Raw genomic sequence first — 17899 nt, forward strand, 5'->3', positions numbered from 1 at the left:
GTGAGATTTTAATTAAACATACTGTGCATATTATATTTACCTGCTCTGCAATGGTTTTGCACAGAGCAGCCCCGATCCTTCTCGGGTGCTCTTGGCTCCTCCATCCTGCTCAAAACGCTTGTTCTGGGGGCACCCATGCATGCTTGCTGCCAAGCCCTGCATTTCCTTTGGCGCACACACAGTGTAGCTGTGGGGGGGGGGGGGGGGAAGCTATATTGAGAAGGGTTTTTACCTTAATGCAGAGAATACATTAGGGTAAAAAAATAGATAAAATGTTTTCAATGATAAAATGAGAAATGATCACTTGATGCTTTGCAACTTAATCTTAAATGATCTGAAGGTGCTTCTACATCATGTTTGCACCACATTTAAATAGAAGTAAATGAAAGCTGTTGCAAAGCGTCAACATCTGCCAAACTCTACAGTGTTATTTTTGCCTCGCCGTGTGGCAAGGCAAAGCTTGTGCCATCTTGTATATACCTCTATCTGCTCTCCGCTTTAACAGTTGTAAGGGGCATTGACAGGTGAGGCGAGGAGGTCAGGAAGTGGTAATAACTCAACCATCTATTTATTCTGTCTGTGTGAACAAGGCCTTGAAGAAATTAATAAAATGCTTTTCTGTATGTGGGCAAGACTATGGAATTTAGAATGCCTGCATAACCATTTTCCTGGAACCTGCTGCTGCCATGTACAGCTGCCAATTGAGATAAACGTGAAGAATTGGCTGTATGCAGGGGTTGCATAAAGCATCCGCATGTGCACATGTACATATTCTCCAAAAGCATGCCATCTGTGCGTGTTTTACTGGGGTGGGGCTGTACACAGTTATGTGTCATTGTGTTTACATCTTTATGCCTGCTTTAAGTGAACATGGCGCATAACCATGAATAGCCGCATCTTCCAATTCAACTTAATGGGTGGCTGTATGTGGTGCTATAGTGATTGCACAGGCTCTGCATACTAAACAGCCCCTGTGTAGTGGAGTGGAGGAAGTCTTATATATGTGGTTACACAGAATTCACCTACCTCATACTCTTTAGACAGTTGACAGCATATTCTCTTACATACTGATCAGGATAGTTAAAATCAAGCAGTTCCAGGGCATCTCTTGGGGGTAGTTTGGACCAGATCTGCAGCAGTGCCTGAAGCTGTAAATACACCAGGAATAAACGTCAATCTCACTGGAAAAACATACAGCACTGGGATAAAAAAATAAAGTGGGGGGCAGAATACAATATCGAACCTGCCAAAATGGTCACTGACGTGGGCTAGTCATTGTCCTACACACTGGATTAATGTGGGGTTGCACAATGATTATAGGCCTATGGACACTATGCAACCTGTATGGACTGGCTTATAACAGTCAAATGAAAAAATGGTTGAATCAAAGTTGTTTTCTCAATACACATTTATAGACAGAAATAAGCATGCAACTTTAAAATTATGTTTATAGGCAGTTACTGCCATATCATATTTTACTATAGAGTTGAAAATGTATGCCTTCCTTTCAAGTTTTGATCTATATAGGAAAACATTTGCTGTATCTTAATGATTTGCATTTTTAAAGCCAACCATTTGTCCTTTTTCCCCATCACTTGAGGCCTTAAAATTAGCAAACTACAGTTTTCAGGTCTCTGGAACCAAGTAAAACGAGACATGAGAATTCTGCAGGACAGCCATTACATATCCCATTGTCTGTGGCTAGGACTGTTGTGTTATTAGTCTACAGAATGCCTTCTGACGTGTTTCCAAGTCTCCAGTCTCCAATTTTATGTGCGTTGTAGCTCAGTCTGAAAAATGCTCTACATAACACTCTGTAGTGTAGGTCAGTCCACAGAATGCCACCTACATTCCAACACGGTCCACAGAATGCTGTGCGTCGCAGTTCTGAGAATGTTTTCTGCACTTTAGTTGAGTTATCAGATAGGTCTTCCTATTTTGCTTGACCCAAAGAATAACACAGTAGTGTTTGTTGGGTGCTGACAGTATGCAGATTATTATAACATACTGGAAAGGTCACAGTATGTTGGTAAATCATCATACACAGGGATTAGAGGCTTGTTCTGGAAATAACTCTTGTGGATAAATATCCAGTACAGGGGAAGCAGCACAGGTAGATATGTCCGACACATGTGTTATATACAGAGGGTACTGACGACTTGGTGATATGATCAGTAAAAGTATACTCTCAGAGTCCTGTGATGTACACATTATGAGCAGAGTGCTGACTATGCTAAAGGAATTTTCCAGAGACCTGTTTATTTTCCTCACAGCGATTCTCTACTTCCCTGTTTATCAGTTCACTGTCTGGATGTCTGATCACAGACAGGAAAGGAAATTGTGTATGAAATCTGGCCTAACTTTTCTTTCAATGCACCTGGACATCTAGATCCAGAATCACATTGCTTCCAGAAGAGGATGCTGCTCTTCAGTATATGTTTATGACAATTATTTTGGAACTGGTGCAAAAAGAGATGGTGGAAAGTTCAATGTGCACTTACGTGCGTATACATATGTGGCCTCATGGTGGTGGGTCTTTATCCATGGGGCCGCATATATGTGCGGCTGAGTCTGTGCAGAAAATGGGATGTACAGCATGCTCCCAGCACAGAGACCAACCTCTTACTTTAAAAATGAGGGTCTCTTACTAAGGATCGGGAAGAAGAAGTTCATGTTATCCCTGTGATAACCTCCGATAGACTATCACAGTAATAAGTCTTTGTTATAGCACACCCCAGTATGGTTTTCTCCTCTTGTTCCTTGCTAGAGAAGAAATGCATAAACAAAGAAAGTATGTATGTAAAAATAAATCGAAAGAAATAACTAGAACAAGGTTTGATCAAGGTCAACGCCAGGGTTAGAGTTCTGGTCAAAAGCCATGCTAAGAGTCAAAAAGTCAGGGTCAGTATTTTAGGTAAGGTAAAAAAGAAAAAAAATGTAGCATCGGTGTTCCTATGATTTCTAAAAAAATCATACGGTTACAAACAACAAATCATATACACATACATCATATCCCTGCGATCATCAAAAGCCAGAGAATTTATTTTGTGTTGGTTTTTGGTGGTATGTTATGGTAATAGCAAGAAATATACAATAATTATTTTTACAGTAAAGATGTTTACCATTTTGTGCCAGATTTCGGTTAAACTAAAAAAACAAACAAACCAAAAAAAAAAAACTCAGGAGATATCCATTACTTTAGAACAAATGAATGTCCAATTTCTCCTGAAAAAAACAAGGTTTAATTCACCTGAATACACCAAGTAGTTGCGATGACATGATCAGGCGTTAGGATTTTGCTTAACCCTTCTTAATGAAGGGGTTAATCACAGTAAATTAAGACATCAACCTTCTTCCCCAAAGCACACTATCATTACAATAGCTGTGTTGGCAATTGTGATTTTTCCACATGAATGCCTGTGTGGGCCAGAGAAGTCACCTACAATGTTTGATGATTTTTCATTTATCTTTGCAGATGAAGAAAACCTGAAAATGAATTATTATTATTATACAGGATTTATATTGCGCCAAAAGTTTGTGCAGCGCTTTACCATGTGGGGGGCAGATGGTACAATTACAATACAAATCAATACAGGAGGGAATCTGGAACTCCTGACTACTACCTAAGAGACACATGTTGGGGGCCTGACATGCACTCATGTGAAAGGGGGTCTCACTCTGTTTTTCCGATTCCTTCAAAGACACGCAAGCTAAAAAAAAATAAAAAAATCGGTAGAAATCTACAATTTGTTGTGTACAGATTGTAAACAACCACCACAACTATCAATGGTTATATGCCAGCATATAATTACTATGAAAATAAAAATAAAATAAAAATGTGATTATATTAGTAATCAGAAAAGGTAGTTAGATTAAGAAAGCACAAGTCTACACATTTTTTGGATTTGAATGAAAGCTATGTTTTGCACATAACTTCTGCACCTGCCATGGAAATACATAGAGCTGTACTCTCCCTTTTGTACCATTTTGGAGAATGGAGCTTAAAAGGGAGATCTTCTCATGTTTCACTAAGTGCACTGATCAACGGCAGCAGAGCCAAATAATGCAGGGAGCAGCTTAGACTACTGGCATCTTTAGGACAGGTAAGAAGCTTCTCTAAAACTATTTTTTTTTTTTTTTTTTAGAAATAACTCAATCCTACAAAATGCTTTATTTCTTAAACTCATGGTGTGGTGCAAACACTAACTTTTCAAATATGTTACATGCAGAAAAGTTATACATGAAGAAAGTGATCTAACATGAAGCACAGGGGGTCACATTAAAGCTTCCAGACATACATGGTAGTTTTCCATGTATGTCTTCATGGATCTGTAATCTGTAGGAATTTTCAGATCCCCCCTGAACAGCAAGAGTCAAGCTGTGATTGGAGGAAATCATGTCTTGCGTCTTTTGGAAGTCAGTGTGCAGGCCGTGGTTTGGAAGGAAGCAGAGGTCTGAGTGACCTGACAGGAGCAAGGAAATTCCAAAAATACAGTTCGCTTCATGTTTACATTCCGCTGCTGTAAATCTGGAAGGGAAGCGAGGGCTACAGAGGAGCTCTGTGACCAGCACAGATAATCAGCCATCAAAATGCTAACCCGAAGGACGCCCAGAGACCAAAGGATGTCTAAAAACAGCACTGCATCCATACAGCCTCCAATCAGTGAATGCAGACAGGAAACCATCTTATTTCAGCCCTGTACAGCTGTGTTTGCTCTTAATGTAAAATGCCAATTTATTTCTGGTTCTAAGCAGAAATGCTGATAGGCATCTTAAGGCTAAAAAATCAGTTCATAGTAGCCTTAAAAATGATTAAAGAAGCTGCTAATGAAAGACTGAATCACCCCCAGAGCACTTATATGAGATTCTCCAATTTTAACCCACTGCTCTGTCCGTCAGTAACATGGTAAACCTGGTCTGACATGCCAGAATTTATGGCTTATCAGACATAAAATAGTGGTCTGAAAAAGCTTCAGGTTTGTTTCAAAAAGATTGTGCAAAAGACCAGTCTTAAGGCTCGTACACACGATCAGACTTTCCAACAGGAATTGTGTGATGCTCCATCGAAAAATTGTTGTCGGATTTTCCGACAACAAATGTGTGATGTCGGATTATCTGATCATGTGTACAGAAGTCCGTTGAAAAAAAAAAAAACAAGTACAAGCACACGTGCTCCAAAGCAATGCTAACCATAAGACAACATTAGCAGAACTTGCCCAAAGGGCGGTGCTAATGAGCTGAAAAAACATGTAGTACGTCTAATGCATCACTACGCTCGTGTATGTTGGCCGACAATTCTTTCCTATTTGTATGCAATACAAGATCACTGCCAACGCCCTCCACAGAAAATTTCACGGCTTTGTCCGATAGAAATCCGATCGTGTGTACGAGGCTTAAGGCTGAAATGTTTCATTGCAACCCATTTGCACTTCCATTTTAACATCTCAAGATGATACTCGTGTGCAATCTTCCACCTAGAATCGCAATTTCAATAACATGTAAAATTAGTGTGTGTGTTTTGTGAATGGAAAACCTTTTCAGAAGATAGGATGGTCACCGTGTACAGAAAAATCATTTATTCAAGAGAGCATTCGTGGGTATGGCCAGCAGTCTCATGTCTATGGATAGCATAGACCAGGGCTCAAAATTTCAAGTCTTGAGCTACTAGTCAGGCCTTAAAGAGTTACTTGCCGCCAATTGCCCCACCCAACCCCGCCCTCGTAAATTCTCTCATGAAATTACACTGTTGGGGCCCTTCCACACGGGGCGTTTCAGTAATGATCCGCCCCATGAACCTCCGCTTGCTCAGCGGGGATCGCTCTGTTGATGCCCGCTGAGCCGGCGGATGACAGGGCAGTGCCCACACACTGTGCAGGGACCGCCCTGTCTTTTCTCCGCTCTCCCCTATGAGGGGGATCGGATGAACACGGACCGTCTGTCCGTGTTCATCCGATCTGATGACGGAAGGAAAAATAGGGTTTTCCTCCGTCTGCAGAATCGGAGGAATGTGGAAGCGGGATCGGGTGTCAGCGGATGTTTATCCGCTGAAACCCGTGACCTCATAGGGACCAATGTATGTCCCTTTTTCATCCGTACACTGATGGATGAAAAAGCGGACATACGGTCCACCTGTGTGAAAGGGCCCTTAAAATTTTATGCAGAATTAAGTTACAAAAATAAACAAACAACAACTTTAACAATAAAGCAGAGGAGTAATTGGTGGATCAGCAGTGCAGGCAGACAGGCCCATAGACAGTGCCTGTGCAAGGATTTTTGTCAACTTAGGTAAAGGTGAATTTTAAAAACCCCCACCATTTGTTTTTTCTGGCCCTGTGCAAATGAGCCATGAAGGCCCATTCACATACAGGTTTCCCGGAAAATGCACAAAATGTAAGAAAAATTGTATACCGTGCTTGCAGTGACATTTATTTTTAAATTGCTTCCCAAACGCAGCTAGCAGACGTAGGTTTTGTTGAGTTTCAAATCAAACAAAGCTCACTGCCCAAAAAAGTGGGAGCTTCTTTGGCATGTTTATCACACGTAGGGCAGGTTATTCAAGTAAAAAAAGTGTTGCCCTATGTGCGTTGTGCAAAAAAACAAAGCAGAAAAAAAAAAAAAAAATGGGGTGTTTTTACTATAGCTAGTGTGGATGAAGCTTGAAGCAGTTTGCCCTGTAGATAAGATGTGTCATCACATCATGTATTGCAGTCTCCTGTCCTCACTGAAAAATCAGGATCAATGACAGCCATCACTATATGCATGACAGGTACACTTGGCCTTGGTTCACACTGAACCACATATGAATTGTGCAGGACTGCAGCACATTCTTCTACAATTTACAAGCGATTCAGTGTGGTGCAATACAAGCCCATTCATTTTGACTGGGCTCAAATTGCACCCAAGTTGAGCATGCAGCAATTTTGGATCCGTTGCAGGCAAGTGCACTGCATTGGCAACCTGTGTTTAAGGTGGCATTAAAGTGTTACTAAACCCAGGACCCTGCACTCACTATATCTGGTCACCCACAGTAAACAGAAAATGGAAATGCAATTATTTTAGTAAATATAAACTGCTAAATACCTTTTCTCATCGGCATTATATAGCAGTCTTGTGACTTATATCAGTTCCTGGTAAAGCTTGTAGGAGGAATTTTCATTCTCCCCATCCTCTGGACAGTGCAGATCGGCCCTGTGCTGATCACATGCACTCTCCCAAGAAAAAAAAATTAACTAGCAATACACACCAAACTGAGCGCATGCAGCCTGTATATTGGGGACAGTGGAAGAAGGGGAGGATCAGGAGACAGAATCACACAGCCTTTATACACAATGCACAGGATTAACCCCTTAGGTTCCACAGTGCGTATAGCCTGCATGCTTTACTGCATATACAGACTGATTTTACTGTTGTGGGCTTAGTAACACTTTAACATTGCACTGACACCCTTTGCAACTCACAAGGGCAGTGCAATTTTAATGCTGTGCAGGAAATGTGCACAGATCGTGGGTTTCCCACACCGCATCCCAGTGTGAACTGGTGCAGTATGTTCACACTGAACACGGGTTTAAAATCGTGCGAGTTCAGCTGAACGTGCACGATTACATGCCCAAATTTCAGTGCGAGCTCAGGGGTAATTTGAAAGACATCTGTGCGGCTTCATGCACAGCTGTCTATTGGAATCGCCCCCGAAGTTGCCAAAAGTAGTGCAGGTACTACCTTTGGAAATCAGTGCAGTGCTGCAAAGTCGGCCTCGCACTGATTGAGACAGTGCCATTGCCGGCAATAGGCTGTGATCTGGCATGCGATTTGACATGTCAAATCGTGCCGATGTGAATGGGAGGGGCCCCAAGAGTCCGGTCTGTGAGGGCTGGATCTGTCTATTACAGCAATCACCTGGCAAGATGGACAAGAAATCTACCCCATGCCTGGGTGCTAATCAGAGATGGTAGATCAGTGATAAGCAAAATCAAGGATTTCCGTCTCCTCTTCTTTCCTGCAGCTGGGAATGGATCCTCATCTTGCACCCCTGTGTGTTCCTTCCATCTCCCCAGGCACAGTCCTGGCATCTTATCTCCCCATCCTGGATGTCCCCCTGTCAGTAGCACTCTTGTGTGTGCAGATCCTCAGCCGCCCCCTGTGTTGTGTTCCCGGCTAAGGACCCGCACACACGGGTCCTTAGCCCAGACATTTTCATCTTTAAATGAAAATGCTGCTGCAGACTGCACAGCAAAGATCAGAGAAGCCTGACATGGTAATGAAGGATTTGGCCAGGGATAATTATGCTTGAAATTTTGTAGTTTCATAAACATGACCCCTCAAACCTCTTCCCTCATTAGTAGCATCTGACATTGTCAGCCCTTATACACTGACCTTTCAATTTCTGTATGATTAGAATAAATACAGTTTGATCCTTTATGAACTGCTGTGTCAGAAAGTTTGGCCATAGGCATCTTAAACAAATTAAAAAAGGGCCTTGGGCTTTAGAGCAGGCAGTGCACGGTATTGGGGCTCTACATACAGTGGAAATAGAAAATAATCACGCCCCTTCAAAACTCAGCATGCAAAGCAACAAAATGCGATTTTAAAAAAGGGGATGTTTTTTTTTTCAATACCCACTGCATAGTAGCCTAAAGACTTTCAAAACTGCTCGAGAGAGAGATCCCGTCACACGAACAATTGCCAAGCATTAAATTGTAAAGAAGATTTTACAAATGTACCTTTCCTTCCACCCACACTTCAATCCTCTGGTGTAGGTGACGGGTCCCTCGAAGTTTGTTGGGAAACAGACACTTACAGGCATGCCCGTCTCTTTGGTCCCCAGCAGCTGTCATTACGTTTGCCCTCTGATCTCATTTCATTACTGTATCCTATAGTGATGCGAGGTCAGAGAGAGTAACGAGTAAGAGCTGCCAGAGACTCCGTAGACCGACACTCCCAGAGATGCGTTTTCCCAGCGTACTTTGGAGGACTAGTTCCTCTGCAACAGAGCAGCATTCTGCATTGCAGGTGGTCGGAATGGTAAACATGTGCAACCTTTATTTATTTTTAGAGAAATTTGTGCTTGGATTTAAAAAAAAAAAAAAAAATGTATAATTTTATATATATATATATATATATATATATATATATATATATATATATATATATATATATATATATATATATATATATATATATATATAACATTTAGAGATAACATTTAGAAAATTTATGTTAAGTTAAGTTGAGTGGATTTTCTTAAAGTCAATTGCAGCTAGATAGATCATTCTCCTCACAAATTTCTTCTCTGCAGCCTCTTGTTTTATGGCTCGGAGAGCACAGTGCTAGGTACTTGTCTTAGTATTATGTGCTATATATATGCCACTACAAATACATTTTAAATAATCCCTTACAGACAGATTTACCATGTGTCCCACAAGTGCAGCCTCTGGTCATGTGATTCTTTACTGTGCATCTTTCCTCTCTTTTCCTTCTTTCTTTTTTTCAGTAATCAATAAGCCTGTTCTAGGCTGGGAAAAAAAAAGCAGAGCAAAAACCAAAGCACACACAGCAGGGACTGGCCAAATATCTTTATATGGCAGTTACTATTACAGAGAAGTTGATTTAATGATGGTCTTCTCTCGAACCGGCTTTTTGGAAAATGTTCCTTCAATTAAGGCTGCAGCACTGTTCATTGTATTCGGACAGCATTCTGCTGTCAGAATACAACACAGCAGGGAGGATTCCTCCACATATTTCACTTGTGCGGATAGGGACCAATTTAGTGTCTCTGTAATCAGCCGATAAAAAAAAAAAAAAAAAAAAAAGAAGAAAAAAACCTCTGATCTATCTATCTAGCTATCGATCTATCTCTCCATAGGCAACAATCATTTGTGTAGCAACTGTACGAAAAATTAACTAGAACTTATGCTTACTAGGTTCTGTACAGTACTGCGGCCACTTGTATATCTTTAGTAGAACACATCTTCTCTTACCTGGGCAACATCTTCAAGCTTGTTCCACTTGACAGACAGAAGTAGTTTAGGGAGTGAACAGGGGAAGTTTTCTCTACAGTCGTACCGCAAGGTCCAGATTAGATCCTTCTCATTCTCACACAGTTGGCAAAGTGGATCCCTCTCCATGATCTCCTTCAGCTCAATGTTAAATTTCTTTCCTCCACGACCCTAAAAAATTACAATGTACACATATTGAATGCCATCGGCTCAAGATCAGTGTAAATGAAAAGCTTGATCTAGCTCTCCCTCCATAGCCCCCAACCTAATCTAGAAACCCACCACACACTCCTCCCTGATGCTATTTTTCACCTACCCATCAGTGGTAGCCTTCAGGGTTTACATTCTCTGGATCAAAGTTTTATTCTGCACCCGCTGAGCCTGTCCAAGAACTATTTGTAGACTTAAAGCGGAGGTTCCGCGGTCCTGACTTTTTTTTTTGTTTCCGCTTTAAATTGAGCGTTACGCTAACACTAGAAATGCTAGGAGTACAGTTCAATTTAGGTATAAGGAAAGTCACTGTGCAGGCATGGCCATTTCCAGGAAAGTATTTAGGCAGGAGGATGCAAACCATGCAGGAGGTCACAGGGACAAGTAAGCAAGCACCCAGGTGGGGCAGGGTATTAAATAATTAAATAAGGTTAGGAGGCTAAGGAGAATTGGTTAGAAAACTTTTCCATTCAAATTTATATTCATTCATTTCAACAAAAATCTTCCTGCAAAATTATAAGTGCATTCAATATATTTTAGAAAGGTTATTGACCTGTAAAAGTCTCAATTGTGTAGACATCTAAAAGCTCTGAGACTGCTGCTGGGTGCCACCATCTTGGATGTGATGTCAGCAGCTTCAGCAGACTCAGAGCTGTCACCCAAATGCCACTCTATAGAATTAGCTTTTTCTGCTACCCCAGCAGAGCTAGGGCTAGGCTGTGCTAGGGCAAATTACTGGTCGATTTTCCTGCAATTGCAAAAGCACATTGCAAAATAGAAAAAAAAGATACATTTACGGGGGGGGGGGGGGGGCAACTCTGCAGGTAAGCTTTTAAAATTCCACTTTTGTTTTTACCTGCATTTTGGGGTCCCTGACTGTTAAGGGTTTGTTGTTTTCTTGAATATAAAGTTAGCCAAATATAAATTTTTAATCAACAGACTGTCAGCAGCCAAAGGGAGTGAATGTCTGGAAACTTGCTGCTGAACAATGCTCCCGGGCTAAACTTTTTTTGTACATTTAATCCTCTATGTAGAGAATACATTTTTTTATAAATGCAAGTTACCTGATACTAAACTGCCAACAACCCCCAGCACACATTGTGGTCTACTTCTAGTCAACAAGTTATTGTCAAGTTTACCAACAACTTTATTCTCAGCATATTCAATCAGGGGTGACAATCAGAATTTCCACTAGGTGGCAGAGTAGCACAAGTAACAAAAAAAAAAAACACACACACACACACACACACACACACACACACACAAGCCTGTGGCATTAGCAAATGCACTCTTTCTTTACAGGCCATTATTTGTATAATCTCAGTGCTTTGCTGGAAGCTGAAACCACACAGTGCAAGGTTTACCGGGAAACGTCTCATGAATTTTATAAGCCTTGAGCGCAAACAATGGTGCCATCAGGTAATGACCGATAAATCGTTCAGTGGACATAAATGAATACATTTTTTGTTTGTTTTTTTACATATACCTGCTGCAGACAGTTCAGACAGGAAACACATTAACCTTTCAATTTATTGTTCGTTCGGCAGAAGATTTACAAACTTGCCCTTTGTTTTTTCGGGTCAAAAACGTCCTAACGATTATCGATTTTGTGCCCATTAACTGTTTGAAAAAAGGAACTGTCTAAATGACCGAATTTTGACAGATTTTTCGTATAGTGTATGGCCAGTATTAGTATGCAGCCCAAACATAATTTGCTGCCATATGGTAAAATACAAAATCTGCATAACATTCAGCATGCCCAAAAAACGACGTTTTCCCAACTTCATCATTTAAACGACGTTGCCTACACACCATCGTTTTAAAAAAATTATCCAGCAAAGCGCGGTGACGTACAACATGGGCTGCTTTAGCTGATTCCGTGTTAGTAAAAGACGATTCACGCTTTTCTGTCTGTCACAGCGTGATGAATGTGCTTACTACATTATGAACAGTAGTTTTACCAGAACGAGCGCTCCCGTCTCATAACTTGCTTCTGAGCATGCGCAGGTTTTTTACGTCGTTTTAGCCCACACACGATCATTTTTTACAACCCGAAAAACGACACAGTTTAACCACTTAAGGACCCCTTCACGCCCATATACGTCGGCAGAATGTGCACGCGACCCGGTCCGAAGCTCTGTGACCGTGCCCGTGGACCCGATCGTCGCCGGTGTCCCGCGATCGGTTCCCCAGAGCTGGGGAGAGGTGTGTGTAAACACACCTTCCCTGTTCTTCGTTGTGGCAGTGTCATTGATCGTGTGCTCCCTGATATAGGGAAACACGATCAATGACGTCACACGTCCAGCCCCGCCCCCCTACAGTTAGAAACACATATGAGGTCACACTTAACACCTTCAGTGCCCCTGGTGGTTAACTCCCAAACTGCAATTGTAATTTTCACAGTAAACAATGCATTTTTATAGTATTTTTTGCTGTGAAAATGACAATGGCCCCAAAAATGTGTCAAAATTGTCCGACGTGTCCGCCATAATGTCGCGGTCATGAAAAAAATCGCTGATCGCCGCTATTCGTAGTAAAAAAAAAAAAAATATTAATAAAAATGCAATAAAACTATCTTCTATTTTGTAAACGCTATAAATTTTGCGCAAATCGATAAACGCTTATTGCGATTTTTTTTACCAAAAATAGGTAGAAGAGTACGTATCGGCCTAAACTGAGAAAAAACAATGTTTAATATCTTTTTTGGGTATATTTATTATAGCAGAAAGTAAAAAATATAGATTTTTTTCAAAATTGTCACTATTTTTGTTTATAGCGCAAAAAATAAAAACCCCAGAGGTGATCAAATACCACCAAAAAAAAAGCTCTATTTGTGGGGAAAAAAAAGAACGCCAATTTTGTTTGGGAGTCACATCGCACAATTGTCAGTTAAAGCGACGCAGTGCTGAATCGCAAAAACTGGCCAGGTCCTTTACCTGCATAAAGGTCCGGGTCTTAAGTGGTTAAAACGACGTTATAAAATGCAGCATGTTTGAATTTTTTTTTGTTGTTTTTCAGAACCTGAAAAATGATGTGTAGCCCACACACGATCATTTTAAATGACGTTTTTGAAAAACAACGTTTTTTTCATGCCGAAAAATGATCGTGTGTACGTGGCATTAGAGTACAGTGCAAAAGACGAAAGTTTGGATTGTACATGGGAACAAATGAGCATTTGCACAATAACTGCATGCAAATGATGGATTCATTCAATAACAGGGCGTTTTTCATCAAAACTATTTCTATAAAGAAAACTTGTAATAAGAAAAATATTAGGGCCGATACGGCTGACCTAAAAATACCACCTACCTGGTGGTCTCTGGTGTCAATACTTTCTGGGTTGCTTACCCAAAACAAGCCTGCGTTTTGGAAAGGGTGAAATCAGAAAGCCCAATCCGAAAAAAAAAAAATCCAGCACAGTGCACCCCAATGGTACTGATGTGTGCTCAAGTATCGCAGCCAGACAGCAAAGCTTTTCAAAAGCAGAGGTCAGCAATGGAAGCCTCTGCATTCTCTCGGTAAAGGCTTCCTTTATACTACCAGACTTGGTTAAAGGAATGGTGTATGACCTTTTCTACCCTGGTATTCATCCCTCGAACAGAAGTTTTAGTTACCAAACTGAAACGGTTAAGTCTGAACGCCTTTGTAGGAGTAAAACCTCTCCGTAGTTTGTGGGATGAGACTGTCCTTAGGGTCTGCTATTTATTAACTATTCTAGTGTACTATTAAACATTGCATATATTAACCACAAGACTCAGCAAGACACAAAACTACAACAGAGTCCTGCAAAGGAGGACACAAGGGCAGACTGACCTCTAGGGTAACATAGGTTCCTATGTTTCTGCAAAGGAACATAGGAAGTTAAACCAGCAGCATCGTGGGGGTATCCCAGTGCGCATGCTCGAAACTTAACCTGGAACAAGCCAATGCTTACGACGGTGACGTCATTCTACGCAAATCCCTTTTCGTGAATGACTTACGCAAACAAAGTAAGAAATTCAAATTTCGACGCAGGAATGACGGCCATACTGAACATTGAGTACGCCACCATATAGCAGCACTATACGGAAAAAGCCGAATGCAAACGACGTAAAAAATGCGCCGCCCGGACGTACGTTCGTGGATCGCCGTATCCAGCTAATTTGCATACTCAACGCGGAATTTGGCGGAAACGCCACCTAGCGGCCAGCGTTAATATACACCTACGATCCGATGGCGTACTAAGACGTACGCCTGTCGGATCGATCCCTCATTCCGTCGTATCTTGTTTTGTGGATACAAAACAAAGATACGACGCGGGAACTTTGAAATTACGCGGCGTATCAATAGATACGCTGGCGTAATTTCTTTGTGGATCTGCCCCATAATGTCTAAATACATTCATGTGTATTCTTACTTGAAGCTTGGTGTACTTTGTGTATTTCCTCTAGATCTGTGCAGTAATCCAGTGTGAAAACATGGTCTCTGTGTAGCCATCTGTAATAAAGACCAGTCCTTGCTGCTCTCCCCCCTGCTCTACCGGTCTTGTATCCACCCCCTCCTGTAGTTTTCTTCAGGCAGCCTGTGAGTAGATGGGCCCTCCCACAGCTCTGCTCCCTGCACAGGTTATGAGCAGCTTATTGAAAAGGTCACTGTTACTTTTTCAAGGTAATTACTGTACAGTGTTTGCAAAGGCATTTGATGCACACAAAGTGGATTTATATCATTTGAGACTACTGAGGAATACATTTAAAAGTATGTTTTTATGCCCGGAGTTCAGCTTTGATATGTGTAAATGCAGATACATATTTTTCTCTGCTCCGTCAGTTCCATGGCATATTTTTTCACAGTGTGCTTGTCAGTAGCACAGACTGCGCCACATACTCTCCCTGTAGAAATAGGCAACTATCTAAGTGCAGTGAAAGCTTTGCAGAAACAAAAAGTTACAAAGCATATAAAAAGGTAGGCATAATAACCCAGGCTTATGTACATGTCAAAAAGTGTGTCAAGGCAAAATCATCTGTGCACATGGACATTGTACCTGGCTAAAATCAGCAGGCTGGGTACCATGTGATGACTGGTCATCACTTTTACGGCGCTGGGAAGGACAACTCCCGCTGTCACTTATGGTGGTTCCTTGGCTTTCCCATTCCTCTGGTTGGGACGCCTTCCCACAGAGGAGATGAGGAACATTTATTTCTCATGTGACAAATGAAGCCGGAAGCGATAAGGATTTTGTAATTTCAGGTTTCAGAGCCATTATTCGCTGGCTATAACAGCCAGTAAAGCAGCCAATTAAACATGATCTGTATTTAATCAGCTGCTTTGATGGGTAGAAAGACATAATGATGAATAAACCCCTGATGTCTCCATAAAGAGTACCAGCTGTGAACATCGGAGTAAGAATAATTCTAGGGCCTGCATTAACAATTAACACTAAACTGATAAACTGTGAAGGCTTTTAAAGCATTACCTATGGACAGTTTTAGGCATCGTAGTCGGTCGTCATTTCACAGGCATGCACAATTTTAAATCTTGACATGTTTAGTATCTATTTACTTGACATATCGTCTCTTATACTTTACCATAAAATTGTGTATTTGTGCAAAATAACAATTATTTAAAAGCGTATTTTTTCATGAAAAATTTGCGTTCAATAAACGGCTACACAAATATCCTGTGACAAAAAAGTGCAACAGCCACCATTTTTTTCTCCAGTGCCTCCGCTTTCAGAAAATATAGAATGTTTGGAGTTTTAGGTAAAAAAAAAAAAAAAAAATACTCATTTTAACGTGTATGTGAAAATTTTAAAAATTGCCCTAGGCAGCTAGAGGTTGAATACTATCAATAAAAAGCAATGTCGCAAAAAAATTATATAAAAAACTCACTTGGGTACAGGGTTTAATAACAGAGCAATGGTCAGTACAACTATCACAGCCTTGAAAGCTTAAAAATAGCCTGGTAATGAAGGGGTATTTTTCCAGCTGGTATTTAAAGTGGTTAAAACCCCAAGATATTTGCGCAACGGTTTATCATGCACAAATTTTCTGTAAAAATTCAAATTCATTTTAGTGAACATGGGCTGTGAATCCAATCTAGTTTTCACCTTTTCTCCATCATACCAGCCATTGGGGTTCTAGGTTGCTTTTATACGTTTGTATTGAAAACAAATGTCCTAAAACTTACCACCATACTCAGACTGTCACTTTGTCTTGCAATCTCTGCAGCTTTTTCAAGTATCTGCTCAAAAAAAAAAAAAAAAAAGACTTCTGATTAGATGCTGTACACATTTATATCTATATGGGTTACAGAAGTACATCAACTCCTGACAATCAAAACAATCAATAGATCAATAGAACTAAGCAACATCAGTTTTATATCACCGTTTTGTATGGAGGAGTGTAGTGTTTCTTTAAATATTTTTTTCTCAGTTCATTCACTCAAGGCTGCATTCACACTACAACGTTTTGAATCGTGGGCAGATCTGCTGCGGATCTTCGACAGAGCTGATGTGTGCATGACAAAACACGGAACTCGCATTTGAGACGCCATTCATTTGAATGACACCTCAAATTGCGATGCGCGTCTGCTGCGATTGTCACGCGCCAAAAATGCTGCAATCGCGGCAACCCGCATCCCAGGATGCATTTTGCCTCAAAGTAGCTCCGGAACTATTTTTGGGTGAAATGCATCTCGCGATGCGGGCTGCCGCAATTGCAGTGTGTTTTATTGCACGACAATCCCACACTGTAATTTGAGGTGAAATTCAAATGAATGACATCTCAAATGCGAGTTCCGCATTTTGTCATTCACACATCAGCGCTGTCAAGTCACGGGCAGATCTGCCCGCAATTCAAAAGCTGTAGTGTGAATGCAGCTTCAGGCAGGTCATGAAGCACGTCTTGAACACTGCAGTGTTTGGAAACAATGTAATGCAGTGGGTGAGGCAGATATTCCTGTAAAGGTACAAAGTAATATTTGCAAAACATAATGAAAAATATTTCCTTTAAGAGTCACTCCCCAACTGCCTAAAGCAGTTCCCATTCCCACTGGCTCCCCTGCTGTCAAATTCTGTCAGAAGGGAGTGGGGCCAAGCAGTGCTGCCTGTTTCTAGAGACACAGGAAACGTGGCCTGGGATCAAGCCTGCCTGAGTGCCCCCATAGAAAGCAGCTTTTTAAAGAGGGTACTCACTGAAGAGGAGCCAAGAGCGCTGGCAGGGGACCCTAGAAGAAAAAGGATTGAAGCTGCTCTGCAGTATACACAATGCAGTTAAGAATTAGGGTTGCATCGATACCAATATTATGCATTTGTTTACATACTTGTGCAAATGCTCCGATACCCGAAACTGATATATTTGCAGTGCGATTTGAGCCCATAAAAAATGAATGGGCTCAAAACGCACTGCAAAGAATCACATGCGATTTCAACAGGCGTGCGATGCGATTCCTGTCCGAATCACATGCAATTTCCTGGACCGTTCCAATGTGAGCCCAGCCTTGTCAGAGTGACTCCACCCACTGGTTATAGTGCAGAAAAACAGCAACCCCATTTTGTATAGAGCGAGGGAGGGTTATAACTCATCAGATTTTTTTTTTCGTCATCAATCTCATTGCAGAGATTTCCCTTCACATACCGTCTCATAGCCAGACAGGAAGTGAGAGGAAATCCCTGCAAATTAAAGTAATTCCTTGGGGACCCCCAGGTCACCGAAATGTGT

At 41.2% G+C, this 17899-nt stretch overlaps 1 protein-coding gene across 3 annotated transcripts in view; it reads right to left on the minus strand.

Moving 5' to 3' along the window:
- Positions 1 to 17899, minus strand: part of PIK3CB (phosphatidylinositol-4,5-bisphosphate 3-kinase catalytic subunit beta) — a 266552-nt gene that overhangs the window by 48131 nt on the left and 200522 nt on the right. For all 3 annotated transcript variants that reach the window (XM_040349021.1, XM_040349020.1, XM_040349022.1), the window contains 3 exons: positions 16368 to 16421; positions 9975 to 10163; positions 1027 to 1148 (listed from right to left, as the gene is read on the minus strand). In XM_040349021.1, the coding sequence (XP_040204955.1) occupies positions 1027 to 1148; positions 9975 to 10163; positions 16368 to 16421 (365 nt within the window). The remainder of the gene's footprint in view (positions 1 to 1026; positions 1149 to 9974; positions 10164 to 16367; positions 16422 to 17899) is intronic.

Source organism: Rana temporaria, chromosome 4 (genome assembly GCF_905171775.1).
Source record: "Rana temporaria chromosome 4, aRanTem1.1, whole genome shotgun sequence".
Classification (NCBI taxonomy): Eukaryota; Metazoa; Chordata; class Amphibia; order Anura; family Ranidae; genus Rana; species Rana temporaria.